We start from the raw sequence: 18,927 nt of genomic DNA, 5'->3' as shown, positions 1-18,927 counted from the left end.
TCTCCCATGGGACAGTTGCTATTTAGAAGCCCCCACATCCTTACAGTTCTTACCCTGCACCCCTGATATCCTTGCCCTCTGCTGTAACTTGGCACTGAGAGCCGCAGCTCCTGTCAGTTCTGTCACAATGCACCTCTGGCTTCTGTGAAGGTCTGACAGGCATCAAGAACTAGCCTTCAACCCAGCCATCTTCTAGGTCTTCAAACATTCCTAGAACTTGTATTATTTTATTTCTCCCAGTCCAGAAGCCATGTACTGTGCCAGGAAGGGACAGCTTCCCACTACACGAACTCTTAGCAAGGGCTCTCCAATCTGGTTCTGCACACATGAGGTGGCAGAGGAGTTTGGACAAGGTTTAGAGCAGAGGTGGGCACTTATTTAGGCTGGAGAGCCACTTAGGGAGTTTTGGTGAATTGCTGCAGGCCAGGTCAGCACACATTCCCGCTGCCAAGCCAGGCCAGGTCAGAACCCCCCGCTTCCTCTCCAGCCCACAGCAGCTCACCAAAACTCCCTAAGTGGCCCTATGCCATGGCTCCGGCCCCGCAATGTCACTGTCCAGTGATCCCAGACCTAGCAAGCAGGGCACACTTGGCCAGACGCAGGCAGGACACACTTGGCCGGACAGATGGGATGAGGTTGTGGGTGGGTGGGGGAGCGGCATCTGGAAGCACAATGAGTGAGCAGGGCCAGGACTGGGATTATGGGGCAAAGACAGCATGGGGCTGGGCCTGGGGCAGAGCCTGATCCACCCCCAGCACTCCCCTGCCCACAGAACTGTTGCCCATTGCAGGGACATGCTGGCAGTGGATCGTGGCCCTGCCCTGGGCCCCAGCTCTGCACTGTCACTGCCCCACAATCCTGGCTTCAGCCACAGCCCCCCTGGCTCCCAACTACCTGTCCTGCTCCCGGATACCACTCCTCGCCCACCCACAGCCCCATCCCATCTGCCTGGCTGAGTGCATCCTGTCCACATAGGTCCTGGGCCTGCCCACCCCCTCCATCTGGTGCCCCCTGCAGTGGGTGCAGAGTGGGCGGGCCAGGGTGCCCAGGCAGGAGGGCTGGGGCCGGCCCCAGTGGCAATGCTGGCAATGGCAGTCAGAAGGAGCTACTGCTGCAGGGGCTGCTGGGAAGTAGAATCCAGGCACCTCAACATCCCTGCCCTGCTGCATGCCTTGGGGTGGTGGGACTGGCAGCATGCACCATGGCCAGGGCTGCCCTCCCATGCCTGGGCCAGGTCGGACCAACTGTGTGCTGGATAAAATCCCTTGGTGGACCCGATCAGGCCCACGAGCCATATTTTGCCCACCCTTGGTTTAGAGGAACACATCTGGCTCAAACATAAAGCCTTGATCACTGCATTTTGGAGTTTCACAGCTGGACCTCTACTTCCATAACAGGCCAAACCAAACTCTAGGGCTTGCCCCTACCATGCTTTGCAGCTCTGCCCACTTTCTAGTCTGCCTCTCTGCAGATTTACATTGCAATTGAGGCCACCTCTCAGGAGTGTGCACTTCAAAATGCTCACTCCCACAGAGGTCCCAACCCCTTGCAGAAAGCTGCTTTGGCTCCACTGCTGCTCCTTATCAGCCTCACACACTTCTGATGAACTGCTTAGGGCAGTTTCTATTCCAGTCTGTTTATGAACCGTCTTTCAGCCAGTCAATTACACTGTAACTCATCTCTCTATAATGTTTTACAACACTGCTGTGAAAAACTGATGTGAGGAGGGGTTGTTCATTTCCTGTGATTCCCAGCATAATTAATGGAGTTAATAGATGATCTTCAAAAACACACCTCTCCTATATTTCACAATCAGCAGTCAATAGCTCTAGTTATAGATTGACTCCATGAACAATGTCTGATATGTTGACTAAAGTCCTCCACACTACCATAAAAACACGCCACTTCTCCAGCTCTTCTTTCCGCAGCAATCTCGGCACCGCTCAGCAGGAGAATGGGGAAGAGTTCGGAGGATTTACCTCAGACCAAGGTGAACACACTGTTTGCATTTACCATATTCTGGCTTTCTCCCACCATCTGTATCAGTTGCCTTGCTTACAAGTATTTGATATAACTGCATCTGAAGAAGGTGGTAGGTATCTGTGTTGGTTATGAGAAGGGGCTGGTATAAGCAATGGAATAGGAGAATCTGAGAGCATTTGCTGCTGACCAAGGGCAGAAGTTGAAGGCAACTTTTAACTTGATCATTGCAGGAAGACAGATTCCACACAACGTGACCTGTCAGACTGACCCTTAACGCTGGGCTCTGCCCATGGCGTGGTTTGGCTTGGAGGCCGAGTGGAAGCCACTCTGCTCCCAGTGGGGGAAGCAGCCAACCTGCCACTCAGGAGTGGACTGCTGGCCATCACCTAAAACACATGATGTCCATGCAGATGTTGTTGCTGTTGCTAGTTCCCTTCTTTCCTGCTCTTTCCTGCCTCCCCTTAGGCCAGCCTTGTCTCTAACACAGCACAGGGAAACCACCCAGCCTCACTTTGTACTTGATCAGCTGCTGCAACTCAGCAAAAGACGTGGAAACTCTTGGGAGATGCTTCAGCAAGGGCACAGGAGAGAAGAGCCATAAGCATCAAGCCCCTTCCCTCACCTCCCCCCGCCAGGGTAAGAATGACAGAAGGAGGGAAAAGATCCAAGGAAATGAGGGCTTCTGGGTTTTATTCTGAAGTAAATTTGCAAGGAACATGATTTTAGCTTGCAGTGACTGGCAGAGTCCAGGGCCTGATCCTGTTTGGAGCTGAGCATCTGCAGCTTTCACTAAAGATACTGGGTTTTAAAGGCACAGATCTTCCCCCTCAGCTTTTTATAAGAGTGGGCCCCTGTTGTGAGGGATTTTGAGTGACTCCTTTATAATACACATTAACATTTATTTATGGTCCACTTGCCATGCTAAGGAGGATGTCACAGAAACAAAGCTCTTTAAGTCAAATGCTGCTTCTTTTACTGGGTTCCTATACATGGCTGCTCTGAGTAGCTACTATGTTGTAAGGGGCTTTGAATGTGCTACATGGGAGTGAGGAAGAGGATGATTATTATTTTAACCCTGTTTGTATATGTTAGTGAGATGTCTGCAGCAATTCAGTTGTCCTGTTTGTGGCTTTCTTGTTTTGTACCTTTTTATTTCCAAAGCCTGATCTACACCCAGATTTTTGTGCCAATTTATCTTTTTTCACCCAGAGTTGTGATTTTACCAGTATCATGAGATTAGTACAAACCCTAGTGTGGACACAGCTATTCTGCTTTGAAAGTGCCTTATTCTAGTATTGCTCATGCCCTTTCCCACGTAGGGATTGTTATACTGAAACAAAGATATTCATACCAGTTTGACTGTGTGCATATTGAAGCAGAGGGGTTGTACTAAGGTAGGTAAAGTGATACAGTGTCTGTATGTAGGCATAAAGCTTGGCCATCTGATATGCTGTGGAGTGATGTAGCATGTTGCAAAGAGGTGCTCACTTTGCTCTCTCTCCGAGATGTTCATCTGAGAGTGTCTTGTTTTGTCGTTCCCTTTAAATGTAAGTCATGGCTACCTAGGCTGGGACGTGATGCTTGCTTTGGACAAAAGGAAGTCAAACCAGTTCTGGGGGCTCCCTCATGCTGGGTCCTTTTCTAGGGATTCCCTGAGCTTGCTTGACTAGAGCAGCCAACACAATAGGAAGCAGCATCACACGCCCTTTCCAAAGCACTCAGCAGCACTGTCTGTTTCGCATTTGATCTTTCAGTGCTCTTGCTTTGTCTGCCATTTTTGTTGTTGCTCCAAGGCCCTGCTAAGTACTAATGCAACCAACACAGGTCATATAAGCACACAGCAGCTTTCAATGCGTATAAACTTCTTTCATACTACCAGCCAGGTGATCAAACTGGTGACCAGCAGGGATAGTGCAGGGTTAAACACAAATCCAGAGTGCTTTTCTGTTCTATTGCTTTTATATGTTAGAAGCACTTAACATCAGTCTGCAGCACTGCCCATGCATGATCAATCATAGTTGGTGCCAACACCTTACAGTTTGCTGATTAATTAACTTATTTAATCAGAGCATTCCTTCATAGCATTCGTACCTATTGTACCAGGTTTGGCTGTACCATCCTGCATGCTTTCCTTATCTATCTCAGATGTTCTTGAATGAACTCCAAACGTTTTGATGCATTCTAGTGCTTTCCGAAGATCTCCAGACTTTAAGGTTTTAACTATTCCTGCTCCTGGCCTGTCTTCTGGCCTAGTTTCCCCATGGAACAGCTTAAATAAATAGTGACTAACTTTGTTTTATATCTCCCTTGACACCAGAATGGCAACACTCCTTCTGCTCTGAATGACAGGACATCTGAGATCATTGCTGAATATCCATATGGGAAGGAGCCAGACCCTGAGAACAAGGTGAGGCAAGGGCTCAGCAGAGGGTACCTGGGCCACTACCTTTACCTGAGGGATTAATGCACTGTAAGTTAGGGCTCAGCTAAGATGTAAGCAAGGGGGAGAACATAGCTGCAGTGCCCCAGAAGCAGGCCAAAGACCAGGCTGTGAATCAGCAAATTATGATCTAGCTGTATCCCACTCTTCTCCTCCTGGGGGGAAGTGATTTTTGTCAGCCCCTTAGATGGTGATACTAACTGGCAAGCAAGTCCCATAGCCATCACTTCGTGAGGATATAGCTGAGGCTCTTCTCACTCCCCTCCCTACTTACTTCTTGCTCACCAGTGTGAAAAGGGACAATAAAGCAACAGGCAATGGATCTGGGGACTTTGGAGTGGCAGAGGCTGCTGCCCTGGGTCTTTGTAGGGCCTTTGGGGAAATAGATCCTAAGGCCAGAGAGGTCCAACCTGCTGTATACACAGCACAAGCTTGAGTCCATGCAGACAAAATTTTTCCCCAGTGTCTGGGGAGATCAGTACAGGCATCGCCTTGAACTGGTTCCTGAGCTGTCACTGATCTGGGACGATTGCTCAGGCTCAGAGGAGACAGAAGAGATTATGCTCCAGAAACCAGTTTGTGGGGGTATTGCTCAGTGTAAGGAAATTGTAGCACATTTATCTTGGCAATAACTCCAAGCCCTGCTCTAACTGCGCCAGAGCTAAAGTCCTCCTTTTTCCCTTTCCAGCCCCACACAGTAAGCATGAATCACACAGGGCCAGCCAGGAAGGGGTTTGACATGATCTATAAGATTGAAGATACACCTCCATGGTACCTCTGCATTCTGCTTGGCTTTCAGGTAAGGAAGGCTCTGAGGAGAGGGCTGAGACCCTGCCCCTGCTCTCTTGCTTTGAGTGCCCCTGCAGGTGACTGTGTTTCAGTCTCATTTACTAGGGGACAAAAAATACCTACAAGCTATCACTCCTGTGCACGATCTCTGCAAAAGCCCAAGGCACCACTGACATCCTCTAGCCCAGACAAGATGTCCATGGTATCTAGGCAGTTCTCCACCCAGAGGCAAGCTAACTGGGAACAGAGGTGAAACTCCACCCTTTTCCCCAGTCCAACCAATAGGCATAACGAGGGGCTTCTTCTCCATCCCTTCTCCAGCATTACCTGACCTGTTTCAGTGGCACCATAGCTGTCCCGTTTCTCTTGGCCGAGTGCTTGTGTGTGGGGAAGGACCAGTACACTGTCAGCCAGCTAATTGGCACCATCTTCACCTGTGTTGGGATCACCACACTTATCCAGACCACTGTGGGGATCAGGTGGGTTCCCTCCGCTCGGCTCAGCTCTTACATCTTACAATTACTCTTAAAGCCCTGTTTTCTATTGAGATGCTGGGCAGAAACCTTCAAAAGAGAGTAAGAACCAGAAAGTGCTTGCTAATGAAGGTTTTTCTTCTTGGTTCTGCAGACTCCCGCTCTTCCAAGCAAGCGCATTAGCCTTCCTGGTTCCTGCCAAATCCATTCTTGCCCTGGAGAAATGGAAATGTCCCCCAGACGGTAACTCAAGCTTATTTTACTCCACTGTGGTATAATAATGAACTTGACTAAGTTAATGGCTCCTCTGAGGACACCCTTGTAGCCCAGTGTCATATGTCAGGATTACAGACTAGGTTCCACATCCAGCTTCCTAGATGCTATCACATAGGCAACATGGTCTAGTCCAGTGGTCACCAACCAGTGGATCTTGATCCACCAGTAGATCTTGGAGCCTCTTGTAGTAGATCTCGGACCCTCTTGGAGTCAGCCCGAGGCTGGGGTCGGGGGGCTGAGTGCCTGTGTGCATGCATGCATGCATGTGCCCCAGACCAGCAGGTCAGTCTGTGGGGGAGGGAAGGGGCCTAGAGCAAGGCCTCTGCAGTGAGGGACAGTGCTGCAGAGGCAGGAGCAGGGGTAAGCTGAGTGGGGTCCCAGCTGAGTGGGATTTACCTGCTGAGGAGGTGCACCCCCAAATAATTTTTTCTCAGTCTGCCCCTACTTCCCTCCCCACAGACTTACCTCCTGGGCGGGGAGGGGGGTGAGGGGGTGGCGGCAGTGAATGGTAGATCTTGGGTTGCTTTTAAATGCCGAAGGTGATCTCCTGCTTAAAAAGGTTGGAGACCTCTGGTCTAATCAATCAATAGCATGTTGGTCTGGGCGTCAGGAAGCCTGGGCTCTTGTCCCAGCACTCCTACTGAGTTGCTGTGTGATCGTGATCAACTTCTCAGGCCTTGATGTGAAAGGTCATGAGGTGTGTAGACAGTGTTTAGCACTTGTGGGGGCTGTGGTAAAACAAATGTGTATTATGTAGTCAGGCCTTATAAAGGGGCCAACCTGAGATGCTTTGAGCCAGAATTTCAGAGGTGCTGGGGATGGTCATTTCTTCCAGATGCATTCTATGCACGGAGGATCAGATCCCATAGCACAGGGCACCCTTCATCTTCCAGGCAGGGTACAAGCATGGGACTGGACTCCCCACTGCATTACTCCAGCTTAACCCAGAATGCACAGGAATGACACCAGTGCTAATGAGCAGGGTGAATGTAGACCATTAGCAAATACATAGTTTCATAGTTTCATAGTTTCTAGGGTTGGAAGGGATCTGAGATCATCTAGTCCGACCCCCTGCCATGGCAGAAAAGAGTACTGGGGTCAAACGACCCCAGCAAGGTGTTCATCTAACCTCTTCTTAAAAACCCCCAGGGTAGGAGCCTGCACCACCTCCCTTGGAAGTTGGTTCCAGACCCTAGCCGCCCTGACTGCGAAGTAGCGCCTTCTGATGTCTAACCTAAATCTACCCTCTGCTAGCTTGTGACCGTTGTTCCTGGTCACTCCTGGCTGTGCCCGGGGGAACAGTGACTCCCCCAATGCCTTCTGATCCCCCCTGACCAGTTTGTAACAGGACACAAGATCCCCCCTCAGCCTTCTCTTGTGGAGGCTGAACAGGTTCAGGTCCCGTAGTCTCTCCTCATAGGGCCTGCCCTGCAGTCCCCTGATCATGCGAGTGGCCCTCCTCTGGACCCTCTCCATGCTGTCCACATCCCTCTTGAAGTGCGGCGCCCAGAACTGGACGCAGTACTCCAACTGCGGCCTGACCAGTGCCGCATAAAGGGGGAGGATCACCTCTCTGGACCTGCTCGAGATGCATCTGTGGATGCATGACAAGGTACGGTTGGCCTTCCTAACTGCCTCCCCACACTGCCAACCCATGTTCATCTTGGAGTCAATGATGACTCCAAGATCCTTTTCCGCCTCCGTGCTGACAAGAGGGGAGTTCCCTAACCTGTAGGTATGGTGCCGGTTGTTCCTCCCCAGGTGCATCACCTTGCACTTGTCTGTGTTGAAACCCATCCTATTCTCATCCGCCCACCCTTGTAACCTGTCTAGGTCCGATTGTAGCCTGCTTCTTCCTTCTAGTGTGCCCACGTCCCCCCACATCTTAGTGTCATCAGCAAATTTGAACAGGGTGCTTTTCACCCCCTCGTCCAAATCACTGATGAAGATGTTGAGCAGCGTGGGCCCGAGGACCGAGCCCTGCGGAACCCCACTGCCCACGTCCTTCCAGGTTGAGAAGGACCCATCCACTACCACCCTCTGGGTGCGGCCCTCCAGCCAGTTGGTGACCCATTTGACTGTGTGGGCGTCTATGCCACAGCCTCCCATTTTCTTAATGAGAACGGGGTGAGAGACAGTGTCAAAAGCCTTCCGGAAGTCCAGGAAGACTATGTCCACTGCTTCCCCTGCATCTAATGATCTGGTGATCTGATCGTAAAAAGCCACCAGGTTGGCTGCCCTGAACCCCTGTTATCCCTGTTCATCTGCCCTGAACCCCTGTTATCCCTGAGCACTGCCTCTAAATCCCTCCTATTTTCTAGAGGAGATCTATGGCAACTGGACTTTACCACTGAACACATCGCACATATGGCACCCGCGGATGAGAGAAGTAAGCACCACTCAAGGGCTGCAAGCCCACTCAGGACACCATACAGGGCAGGGCAGGGCAGGGCAGGGCAGGGCCTGGGCAACGTCACCAGGAAACTGGCCAGGGTAGCCCTGTGATCCGAACCACATTGCTTGCTGGCATGGTGGGGCCATGTGCCATCTCCTTATGCACCATGCAATGCTGGTGTGCAGTTAAGCAGGCGCTCCTCTCCCTCAGGAGCCACTAGACTTCTGCAGCTGTGTTCAACATCCCTCACCATGGGCATGGCCTAGAGTTCCTCTTCCTCTAGAGCCTGTTGGCCCTGGCAAAGGGGCTCCAGACCCATGTGAGGTACACTCTGATGCCTCCACAATCCTACATCATCAGCTCCCAAACCCAGAGCTACGCCGATCCTGTGAGGCCTCCAGACTCACGGAGATATTGCCCTTTTCTGTGGCACCAGTATGGGGACTGAAGCCTGATGGCCTGTGATTCCTCAGAGATAAGCATGCTCTAAGAGGCCTTTTTTCCCTTTGCACAATAGATCCAAGGGGCGATCATCGTGTCCAGCCTGGTGGAAGTGGTCATCGGGCTTGTGGGCCTCCCTGGGGCACTGCTTAGCTACATTGGACCCCTCACCGTCACCCCCACTGTCTCCCTCATAGGACTCTCAGTGTTTCAAGCAGCTGGGGATCGTGCTGGATCACACTGGGGCATTGCAGCACTGTATGTATTTAGTTTATTCCACAGGACAAGGAACAGAGAGGATGGGTCCCTAGTTGTCATTGAGGGATACTCTGATACCACTTCTGTATATCCGTATGGAAAGGTTTTCTATGGGAGTTGTGCAGGTGTATATCTAAAGGCAAAATTTGGCCCTTAAGCTTGAAGCACAAGCAGCACTAGGAAATATTATTTGTGGGAGGCTGGGCAGTGCGGAGCACACCTGCCTGATCCTACCTCTTTCTCCTGCCGGGCTGTTCCGGGGCTAGTGCGAGCTGGTGCTGTGTGCGTGGCAGCAGAGAAGCATGTGGCAAGGGTGCTAGGTGCGGTGCTGCTGGCTCCATTGGGGGGGGGCTAAGTCCCGTTAGCCCCGGTCTTCCGCTGCCTATGACTTGAAGTGAAATTCCATCCCCAAATGCATTTGCTGATTGCTGAAGGTTTTGCCCTATGGACCCAATCCTGCTCTAGCTGAAGCCATTTCTCACGATGCACTGTGATTATGAGACTCCCATAATTCATCATAGCTAGTCAAATGAAGGGGAGATCCTAGTGGATTGTATGAATCTAGCTAGGGAGCCTGGCCAGAAGAGAGAACAGACATGAGGCATCCAAATGGCAACTCCCTTGCAGCAGCTCTGGCTGACACGGAGTAATATCCGGCTGACCAGAGTGAAACAGTTCAGTTCATTTTGACCCAGCCAAATGTTTTGATTCAGGGTGACCTGACCCCAAATAATTTTTCCCCCCAAATGGGAAAATGGTGATTTTACTCACAGTATTTACCATGAAAAATTGTGATCTACAGGAATACACATTGGACAGAAAATTCTTGACTGGTTCTGCCCATCACCCAAAGCACTACCCCAGTGTAGTTCCATAGTGAAAAGCGGCTTGGTTCAGCCAGCCAAATGCACATGAGGTGAACACACAGAACCAGGATCAACCCTCACTATTGCTCTGTGACACCTGCTCTCAGATACACCCCCAAACAAAAGCCTCTCTTCCATGAAGCGGAAACAAATAAGGAAGGAGGTCGTTGGTCACCAGAACCCGTCACGCTCTGCAGTCTGTACACTCAGCGCCATGGCCTGTGTGTTCGGCACGTCTCATTCATTCTTTAGCCTTCTGAATTATGGAATTTGTACTCGGGTGCCTGAACAAAAATCATCTTCATAGTAATACATGCAGTTTCAGATTGACCCCAAAGGAGAATTTTTTCAGGGTTCTTTTCGTGAAATGAAGATGGCAAAAATATTTGTCCCAGGTTGATCCAAAACATTATGTTGTCCCCCTTTAAGGCTTTTTAACACCGGCCAATTCATAATGTAACAGTTGTTCCAGAATGAAAAGTCAATTGCCTCATTTTGCCATATTAAATGGGAAAGTTCAGGCTGTTCTAAAATTTTTCCCACTATTTTTCTACTAAAAACTATTAAGTTTTATTTAAACACATGAATAATTTCAGCTGTTTCCCCCCAAGGCATTCTTCAGTAAAGTTCCTATTTCTAGAAAGATTTCTCCTCACCCTAATCCAACCACATCCACCACTATGCCGCTTCTCCTTTTGACCTAGTCCCAAGGACATGGCTTTGCATGAACCCAATCTTAACTGGTAAACTCCTTTGAGTTCAAACACGCTAACTGGCCAGTGGTGTGAGCCTGGGGTCCTAATGAAGTTTTCTTTTCAACAGGTCCATTTTTCTGATCGTCTTATTTGCCCAGTACCTACGAAATGTAACGATTCAGCTGCCGGGATACAGATGGGGTAAAGGATGTACTTTGTTCAGGATCCAGATCTTCAAAATGTTTCCGGTATGGCCAGACTCATTACAAGGGGCTGGCAAAACTTTACCACCCAGAGGGTGTTGTTAAATAATTCCTTCAGTTTATTACCTAGTTCTTGTGGGTCCACATTACTGGCCTAAAAAGTCTCTGGCACTGTGGATGGACTAGGGATACAGCAAACACGGCCCTTCCTGTTGCACCGCCAGGACCCAGAAAAGCAGAACTCCTTGGAGATGGTGATTAGGCCAGGAGGGAAGGGAGTTATTAACAACACCGGGGAAAGCCCAGAAGACTGCAAGTGTTGCCTGGCCTGCACGTGTCACCACTGCCCTCTACTGGATGGTGGGGGAACTATTTTGCAGTGTGTCATGGGCCTCGTACAGCCAGCTGCCGAGAGGCATGTTGAAGTGACACAGGCCTGTGAATTGTGGATCCAAAGGATCCACCTGCTCTCTGTGCCACTGTCATGACCAGTAATGCAACTGGGGTAGAATGAAGGGTGCACCAGCCCTGGGTACAGATCCAGGGGAAATGCTAATATGGCGGCCTCCCAGCAGCCACTGCCAGGCAAAGGGCAGAGAGCTGGTACTAGCCCCAGCCCCAGCAAGGCAGCAGGCCAGGAGACAGCCCAGCAGCAGTCACTGTCAATAAGACCCTCCCATGCTTGTCCCCTCTCCCACCCTCTTTCCTCCCTTCCCACGTTGCTGTCAGGTGCTTGGCACAGCACTCCCCTGCCCCCTACCTCTCCCGGAAGCACAGGGATTTCTATGAAGCCAAGGGGTCCCACAGCTGTCAGGGTAGGTCTGGATGATATGGTGGCAGGTCTGGCTGTGTCAAAGCAGCTCTGCCATCTGCAGCAAATGTCCCCCTGCCTGGGGTGCTGGTACTGAGCAGGCATGGAAGGCAAGTGTTATCTCCTCCCCAGATCATCCTGGCCATCATGATAGTCTGGCTGCTCTGCTACCTCCTAACGCTGACAAACGTCTTCCCAAGTGAGGCAGACGTGTATGGCTACAAGGCCAGGACCGATGCCAGAGGGGAAATCATGTCGACTGCACCTTGGTTCCGCCTCCCCTATCCATGTAAGAGCACTCCTGTCAAGGGGTTTGGAAAGGGTGTGCCCAGGAGTGTACTTGGGTTTCTGTGCCACACACATGCGTAGCTGGGACACGTGCATGTACAGCCCCCACACGCACCCATAGACACACTCCCCTTCTGCACAGCCCAGCCTCACTTGATGGTGTGCATTGGACTAAATGCACTGTGTCCTCCCCAGGCAGAGGCAGGAGTAGGACCTCCTGCCCTGACTTAGTACCTGCCCCGCTGCCCCCTCAGTGTGGTGCTTCCTCCCTCTGCTTTCTATACAAGAGCCTTAGACCAGGGCAGAGAAAGTCCTTTCCCCCAGTCAGACACTGAGTAATGGGAGAAAGAGGACTCTTGCCTTAATGACCAACCCCATCTGCTAGAGCGCAGAGCCCTCTTGCACTGTGCTATGGCATGGTGGGGCAGAAGTGACTCAGAGGGTGGCAGGTGCACTGAGGTCAGCACCAGAGCAGGGAAGCTGGCAGCTTGTGGCTGGAGCCCCAAGAGCATGGGTGGTAGCACTGCAGGAATGGGGAGGAAGGCCAGGTTACTGGTCACCAGGTGGTTCTCCAAAGAGTAATGCTCAGCCCAGAAGCACATCTGTAGTGTGGGTGTGGTAGGGAGGCATTGGATCGAGGGCCTTGCAGCTCCTGTATTTTACAGATACATGTGCCATGGTGAACCTCAGTGGAAGGATAATGGGAAGACCAGCCTGCGCCAGTAGTCCTGGCACCTGGGCACACTGAGCTGTGCTGGGTCCGTCAGGGCACATGGTTTCCAGGGCAGCTCTCAGGCGTGGCAGCTAACTCCTTGTTCTGTTTTGCCATTCCCAGGTCAGTGGGGAGTGCCCACAGTGACAGCTGCGGCTGTGCTGGGAATGTTCAGCGCCACCGTGGCCGGGATTATTGAGTCCATTGGGGATTACTATTCCTGTGCCAGGCTGGCAGGGGCTCCGGCACCACCTGTCCATGCTATTAATAGGTATGGTCCCAACATCTTGCCTGTCCCTCTAGTCACCAGCAAGCATTCACAGGGGAACCAGAGTCTGCTCCACAGAAGAGCAATCACCACTGGCAAAGGGCACTGAGAGGAGGCTGAGAAGGGAAAAGGGCTTAGGCTGCTTTCATTTGTGAGTGCCCAAAATTAGGTGCTCAAATAACCATGGCTTGGATTTCCAAGGCACCAGGCACCCGCATTTCCACTGAGTTCAATAAAGCTGCAGCTGCTCAGCCCCTCCGAACATCTGATGCTGAAAGCTGAATGGAGGCATCTGTAAGCATCCAAGTTTGACTATGTTGGCTGGAACCCCAGTGACCCTGTGTTGAATGGGGGCTGTGACCACCCCCCCCCCCGCAACTACCATCTCTCAGGGCATCGGTGAGCACTGTGAATGGGCCCGGCACACACAAGCGCCAGGCTCTGTGCAAGGGCACTAGCATACAGAACAACTGCCAGGAGCCCACCCCATCCTTTGTGCTGGACTAGGAAATGCCCTAGCTTAAAGTGGCTACAATGCCAGCCACCACAGCAGGCACCATGCTCGCCAGTCATGGAAAGGCATCATAGAATACACCTCCTCCCATTCCAGGGGTCTTTTGCTGCAACACGGTCTCCAGGGGAGAAGCTGGCATTCTTGCTGGGCTTCTGCCACACTGACATACCCAGTCTAGCCCTAAGCAGCATCACATATCTCTGCCATGCAGCAGCAGTGCTGAGAACTGCCAGTACCCTGGAGACTGCATGGAATGCTCTGGCTGTTTTCTTCTTTTCAGAGGCATTTTCACAGAAGGAGTCTCTTGCATCATTGCTGGGTTGCTGGGAACAGGCAATGGCTCCACCTCCTCCAGCCCCAACATTGGCGTCTTGGGCATCACAAAGGTACTATCCATGAATCATTGCTTGGACCTTTCCAGGCACTATGCTGCTTCGTATCTGGGCAGTAGTATGTGCAGGGCAGGTGAGTGGGTGGGGGTGTTTCATGGCAGCAGCCTGGAGGTGGTATAGATGCCCAGGGACTTCCTCAATACAGCTTGGGCTAGCAGCTGTGGGTGTCATTGCAGGCCATGCCGAACATGGGACTTTTACTGTTAATAGGGAGAAAGCCATGAGGTACAGGAATAGGGAGAGCATTTCTGTGGAGAGCATTTCTGCCCTGCCTCCACGCTTGGGTTGCAAGGTACAGAATCAGGAAGCTGCCAAGCTCCTATTTGAAGATGAAAGGAGCTGAGAAACACGGGATGTTGGTGCTGTGTGCAGGGAAGGCAGTGCTGGCAGTCAGGGCAGGGCATGTGGAAAGCCCGTGTTCCTTCCTTGTTCCACCACAGATGTTGTGATCGTGAACCTCAGTTCTCCTTGGGTGCCAAGTGACTCCTGAACACCAGTCTCCTTGGAGGGCTGAAGCTCTAGAAGGGCCAAGTCTCACTAGGGCTTTTCATCCAAGGCAGTAGGACATGCTGCTGACAGTAACATTACAGCCAATAGCTCTTACAGAGAATGTCTTCAAGCACCCATCTCTCATTTCATGACAATGAACAATTCCTCTCTAATTTCTAAAGTTGTATGTAGTGTGGCCAACTTGAGAAGGCCCCCAGGGGGCTGGATTCTGTTCTGCCACTGAGCAGAGGTGACCTTTGACAGGTTACTTCATCATTACTCAGTTTACCAGCTCACTAGCCTACTGAGGCCTTGCTGATCAACTTCCCACTGGAAGAGAAACCACAGACTGGGAGTTTCTATATTGTTTGTTAGGACACTGTGTTTCTATACACTACATACAAAAGTCTTTGAACAGGGAAAGTGGCAGAGAGCATACAGGCAATCTGCTTTCAGGAATCTCAGCCTAGTTTTCAGGGAGCAACTCTGCCTCAAGAACTATGTGTAGAAGGAGTGAGACAAAACTCAAAGAATCTTCCTGCTTTTACCAGCGTCCCCAGACAGAACCTGCATCATAAAACCAGCAATACAGTTTCTCCTAAGACTGTACAGTAGATTATACTCTAAGAAAAGGAGCTGGTAAAATTATGCATCACTGAAACACCTGGTATCTCCTGCCCTAACAGAACTCTCCTCTGTAAACTGACTTGAGATCAAGTGAGAATGATGATGATGTTCATGAACAAACATGAAGCAATTTGTCTCACCTTGTTGGTGATGTTCCTGTACAGGTGGGCAGCAGAAGAGTGATTCAATATGGAGCTGCTATCATGCTAGTTCTGGGAACCATTGGAAAATTCACGGCTCTGTTTGCCTCACTCCCTGACCCCATCCTCGGAGGGATGTTCTGTACATTATTTGGTAACATTTCTATAGATTGTCTATATGTTTAATCAGCAGGATCAGTCAGTCCAGAACTGACATTACATTGCCAGACTCTTCCCTTTTTTCCCCTCATACATTCATGTACTATTGGATAAAATGCTGTGGCTTACAAAGCTTGAACAATGAAGCTGAGACCTGCAAAGCTGCTCATGAGACTGGGAGCTCAGTGCCCATCAGAACTGGTTTTGAAGATCTTACCTTCAGGCATTGCCTTTCCTTTGAGCATCAAGCATAGAGAACAATCTCTGCAGCACAACTGCAACTCCATAGGGTCACTGAGGCTGGTGAGGTTGGCAGGGAGATTTCAGTCAGCTGTTATACTGTTCCAGCTCAGGAAGGCAACCCTAGGATTTGGCTATTGAAAGACAAATTGGTTTAACTTTATATCAATTTGTTCATTAATGCAGTTAAACCAGTGCAAAGCAGTGTGAACAGTTCTTTCAAACCTGGTTTAATACTGAATTAACTTGATTTGAGCAAGGTTTAAAATGAATCAGGAGCATCCGCACAGGTCTTTGGCATCAGTGTGAGGAACAAAGTAGTTTGCTGTTTGGTTATTCCACCTCCACCTGGAATACATGACTCTTAGCTCAAAAGATGAGCCAGCAATCACAGCAGCCTCTCTCAATGCACTCTGTCCCTACTGTGTCTGCATCCAGGCTGAACTCTGCTTGCACATTTGCAGGCATGATCACAGCTGTTGGCCTTTCCAATCTGCAGTTCGTTGACATGAACTCCTCCCGCAATCTTTTTGTTCTGGGATTCGCTATGTTTTTTGGGCTGACACTGCCGAATTACTTGGATTCACACCCCACTGCCATTAACACAGGTATGTCTCCATGGCTGAAAGCCTCCCAAGGTACGTGATATGCTCTGTTAGTACTGCACTGAGCGGTCCCCTCTACTGAATTTTTGGTTTGATGGCTTCTATACAGAATGTAGATCCCTAGGATACCATGTGAACATGCAGTAGCGGTGATGATTGAAATCATGGTCGTTAACTGTGACAGCCTGACATTAGGAATTTCATACAGCTTCCATAGGAACACCCTCAGGCATTTAAGATCTTTGTCATGCTCCATATTAGATCTAAGCCCTAGCTGGACTTTTTCAACATGCAGCTGTTGGTTTCCTCTCCCTTTCCCATGTGCTTGCAACTCCCTGAGGCATTTTGACACAGGCTGGGCTTCATAAATTAGATTTATTTTTTTTTTGGAGTACACAGAAAACAAAATATAATCTTCAAACAGAACCATGAGCAACGGGGGTGGGGCTGGAGAGGAAGTATGTAGAGCTGCCACTCTAAAGCCGCTACATTGCCTCAGGCCTGGGATTTGGTGTGTGCGGAGGTGAGCAAATGCCTGGGCTGTGCTTTGCAGACACACCAGCAATGTACACACCACCATTAAACTTCTTATACCTGATCAGATAGTTATGCCTCAGTTGCAAGGAGGTTTGTTTCTAGACAACAGCTGGTTATCCCCATTAAACACACCATTCTTACTTGTTAATGACAATTGCATATAACCTGACAGGTGCACTTTCTCACTGTCTTACAGGTGTGCCTGAAGTGGACCAAATATTAACAGTGCTGTTAACAACAGAAATGTTTGTTGGGGGTAGCATTGCCTTCATACTGGACAACACCATTCCAGGTACAGCTGCTGGAAGACTTTTGTGACAAGATATTAAGCCTTTATAATGCACCAATATGTTATGAGTCCACTTCTCATATGGCATGTTGCCCATGTTATGATTTCAGGCCTTGCTGAGGAAGTTAAGCCATATTAATTGCTGCTGGCAAATGATCCATCTTCAGCAAGAAGCATGGACTTTTTTAAAACTGTATTTTGAGATGGAGCATAAAAATCCTCTAAGACAGGGCTGTCCACCTGGCAGGCCACAGCCAAAGGAGTTAACGAATGGCCCCCAAGCTCCTATCCAGCCACCAGTCCCCCTATTGCTCCCACTGCTGCTGCAGCCAGGGGTCTCTAGGCCAGTAATTCACAACTACCTTTTTCAAGGGTGTTTGGGGTGCTATGCAATCTTAGTAGTTAGGCATGCAAATTGTTTTTAACATTGCAGAATCCTCTCTCATCTGATGTGGTCGTTCCAAGTTCTTTGCAACAGAAAAAATGCTCTGTTATTTTTCCATAGTCAAAAGAGAGCAAAAATTAAGATCCAGCATTTTCTGAGTACCTTATCATTAGCAAGAAGTGCCCTAAGTTTCATAAGGTTGAGAACCACTGCTGTAGCCTCTCCCTCCCTCCATTTTTGATGCCTGCTCCCAACCCAGGAGACAGCACAGCTGAACATGGAGTGAGAGAAGAGGGGAGGGCTATCTTTGTGGTGCAAAAGCTAGCTAGCTAGCCACACATACAGGGCAACATTGGGGCCATAGCTCTCACTAGTGCAACCCCAAACCACCTAGAAGTTGGACAGCCGTGCTTTAAGATGGTTTCTCTAAGTGTACAACACTGGCACAATTGGAACTAAATATAAACATTTTGTGATGAAAAGAAAACTTTAGAAAGGACTTCAATGAGGCATTCATTATGAATTTAGTTGATCAGTCCTACACATCCCCACCCCGCTGCCCTTTGTGCCCAGTCTCAGAGCATGATAAGTGAGGATCACTGGTGACAATCATAAATGAGCAAAAACATCATTCAACTATACAACAAGCTAACTTACAACATCTGTCTGCCACAGAAGGTCCAAACACTATGACAGTATTTTTAAAAAGGGCAGGAAGTCTTGAAAACAAGCAACAGATGTTACAATATAAGCTTGTTCCTGCCATCTTCCTGCATGCGGTTTCATAGTAGATCTTGTGCTGGCAAGTACAGTTCACATTCAGTGATGGCAGGATAATCCAATGCAGGGAATAGATTGCAGGGAAATTTTCTTCTCTGCTTGCATAGACTCAGATTAGCCAGGTGAGTTTGCATCCATCAGAAACATCAGATACTAGCCACTTGAAGAGGCTGGATCCCAGGTGAGAAAGATCAACGTACTGACATAGTATTGTGGGGTGGGGGGGATTGCCTCTCCCTAGAACTGCCCAAAAAAATACTTCTAACCTGAAAAGATTAAGTTACTTGCTGCCCTACTGTTGCGGTGACATTGCTCCTCTGCTAGTTTAACTGCCAGTCTTGTATGTTAGTCTAAACTCTGGGACTTTTACCTCCTCCCAGGGACAGAAGAGGAACGAGGACTGGTGCAGTGGAAGGCAGGAGCGCATGCCGACAGCAGCATGTCTGAAAACCTGAAAAGCTATGACTTCCCATTTGGGATGAATGTGGTAAAAAGGATCCATTGGCTGAAGTATGTGCCAGTGTGCCCAGTTTTCAAAGGATTCAAGTCAAGGACAAGGAATCATGACATAATGGAAGACACACAAGACAACACAAACAACTTGGCCGTATGCACAAAGGTCTGAAAGAACTGCATAAAATGTGGCATGGGCATAACACAGGGACAGGCAATTTTTTCAGAGGGCTGCTTAACGAGTTTTGTTGAGCTGTTGAGAGCCACAAGGGTAGCCCTGCCCCTTGACAGGAGCCCCATCCCCTGGTCACCATCTTGGGACCAGAAGTCCTACCCCTTACCCTCCAGCCTTTGCCATGAGAAGTCTCTCCCCCCAGAAGTACTCCTTTTGCCATCTTGGAACCAGAAGCCCCCCCCCC

General features: G+C 49.7%; 1 protein-coding gene across 2 annotated transcripts; it reads left to right on the top strand.

The window, feature by feature from the left end:
* Nucleotides 1-1,885: 1,885 nt before the first annotated feature.
* Nucleotides 1,886-18,921, top strand: SLC23A1 (solute carrier family 23 member 1). 2 transcript variants are annotated; one of them, XM_019506563.1, is made up of 15 exons: nt 1,886-1,990; nt 4,301-4,390; nt 5,112-5,222; nt 5,534-5,691; nt 5,840-5,928; nt 8,283-8,350; nt 8,874-9,055; nt 10,744-10,864; nt 11,763-11,919; nt 12,754-12,901; nt 13,693-13,798; nt 15,085-15,214; nt 15,924-16,067; nt 16,798-16,893; nt 18,436-18,921. In XM_019506563.1, exons 1-15 carry the CDS (start codon nt 1,955-1,957, stop codon nt 18,678-18,680), a joined length of 1,881 nt encoding a protein of 626 aa, XP_019362108.1. In that variant the 5' UTR covers nt 1,886-1,954; the 3' UTR covers nt 18,681-18,921. The 2 variants fall into 2 exon arrangements, with proteins under 2 accessions (XP_019362108.1, XP_019362109.1); XM_019506564.1 differs by lacking the exon at nt 1,886-1,990 and adding an exon at nt 2,503-2,619.
* The last annotated feature ends 6 nt before the right edge of the window (nt 18,922-18,927 follow it).

This window comes from Gavialis gangeticus, unplaced genomic scaffold, assembly GCF_001723915.1.
Source record: "Gavialis gangeticus isolate Ggan-Ray unplaced genomic scaffold, GavGan_comp1, whole genome shotgun sequence".
NCBI classification, from domain to species: domain Eukaryota; kingdom Metazoa; phylum Chordata; order Crocodylia; family Gavialidae; genus Gavialis; species Gavialis gangeticus.
The sequence above is the reverse complement of the archived record's forward strand: the minus strand, read 5'-3'. Positions and strand labels throughout refer to the sequence as shown.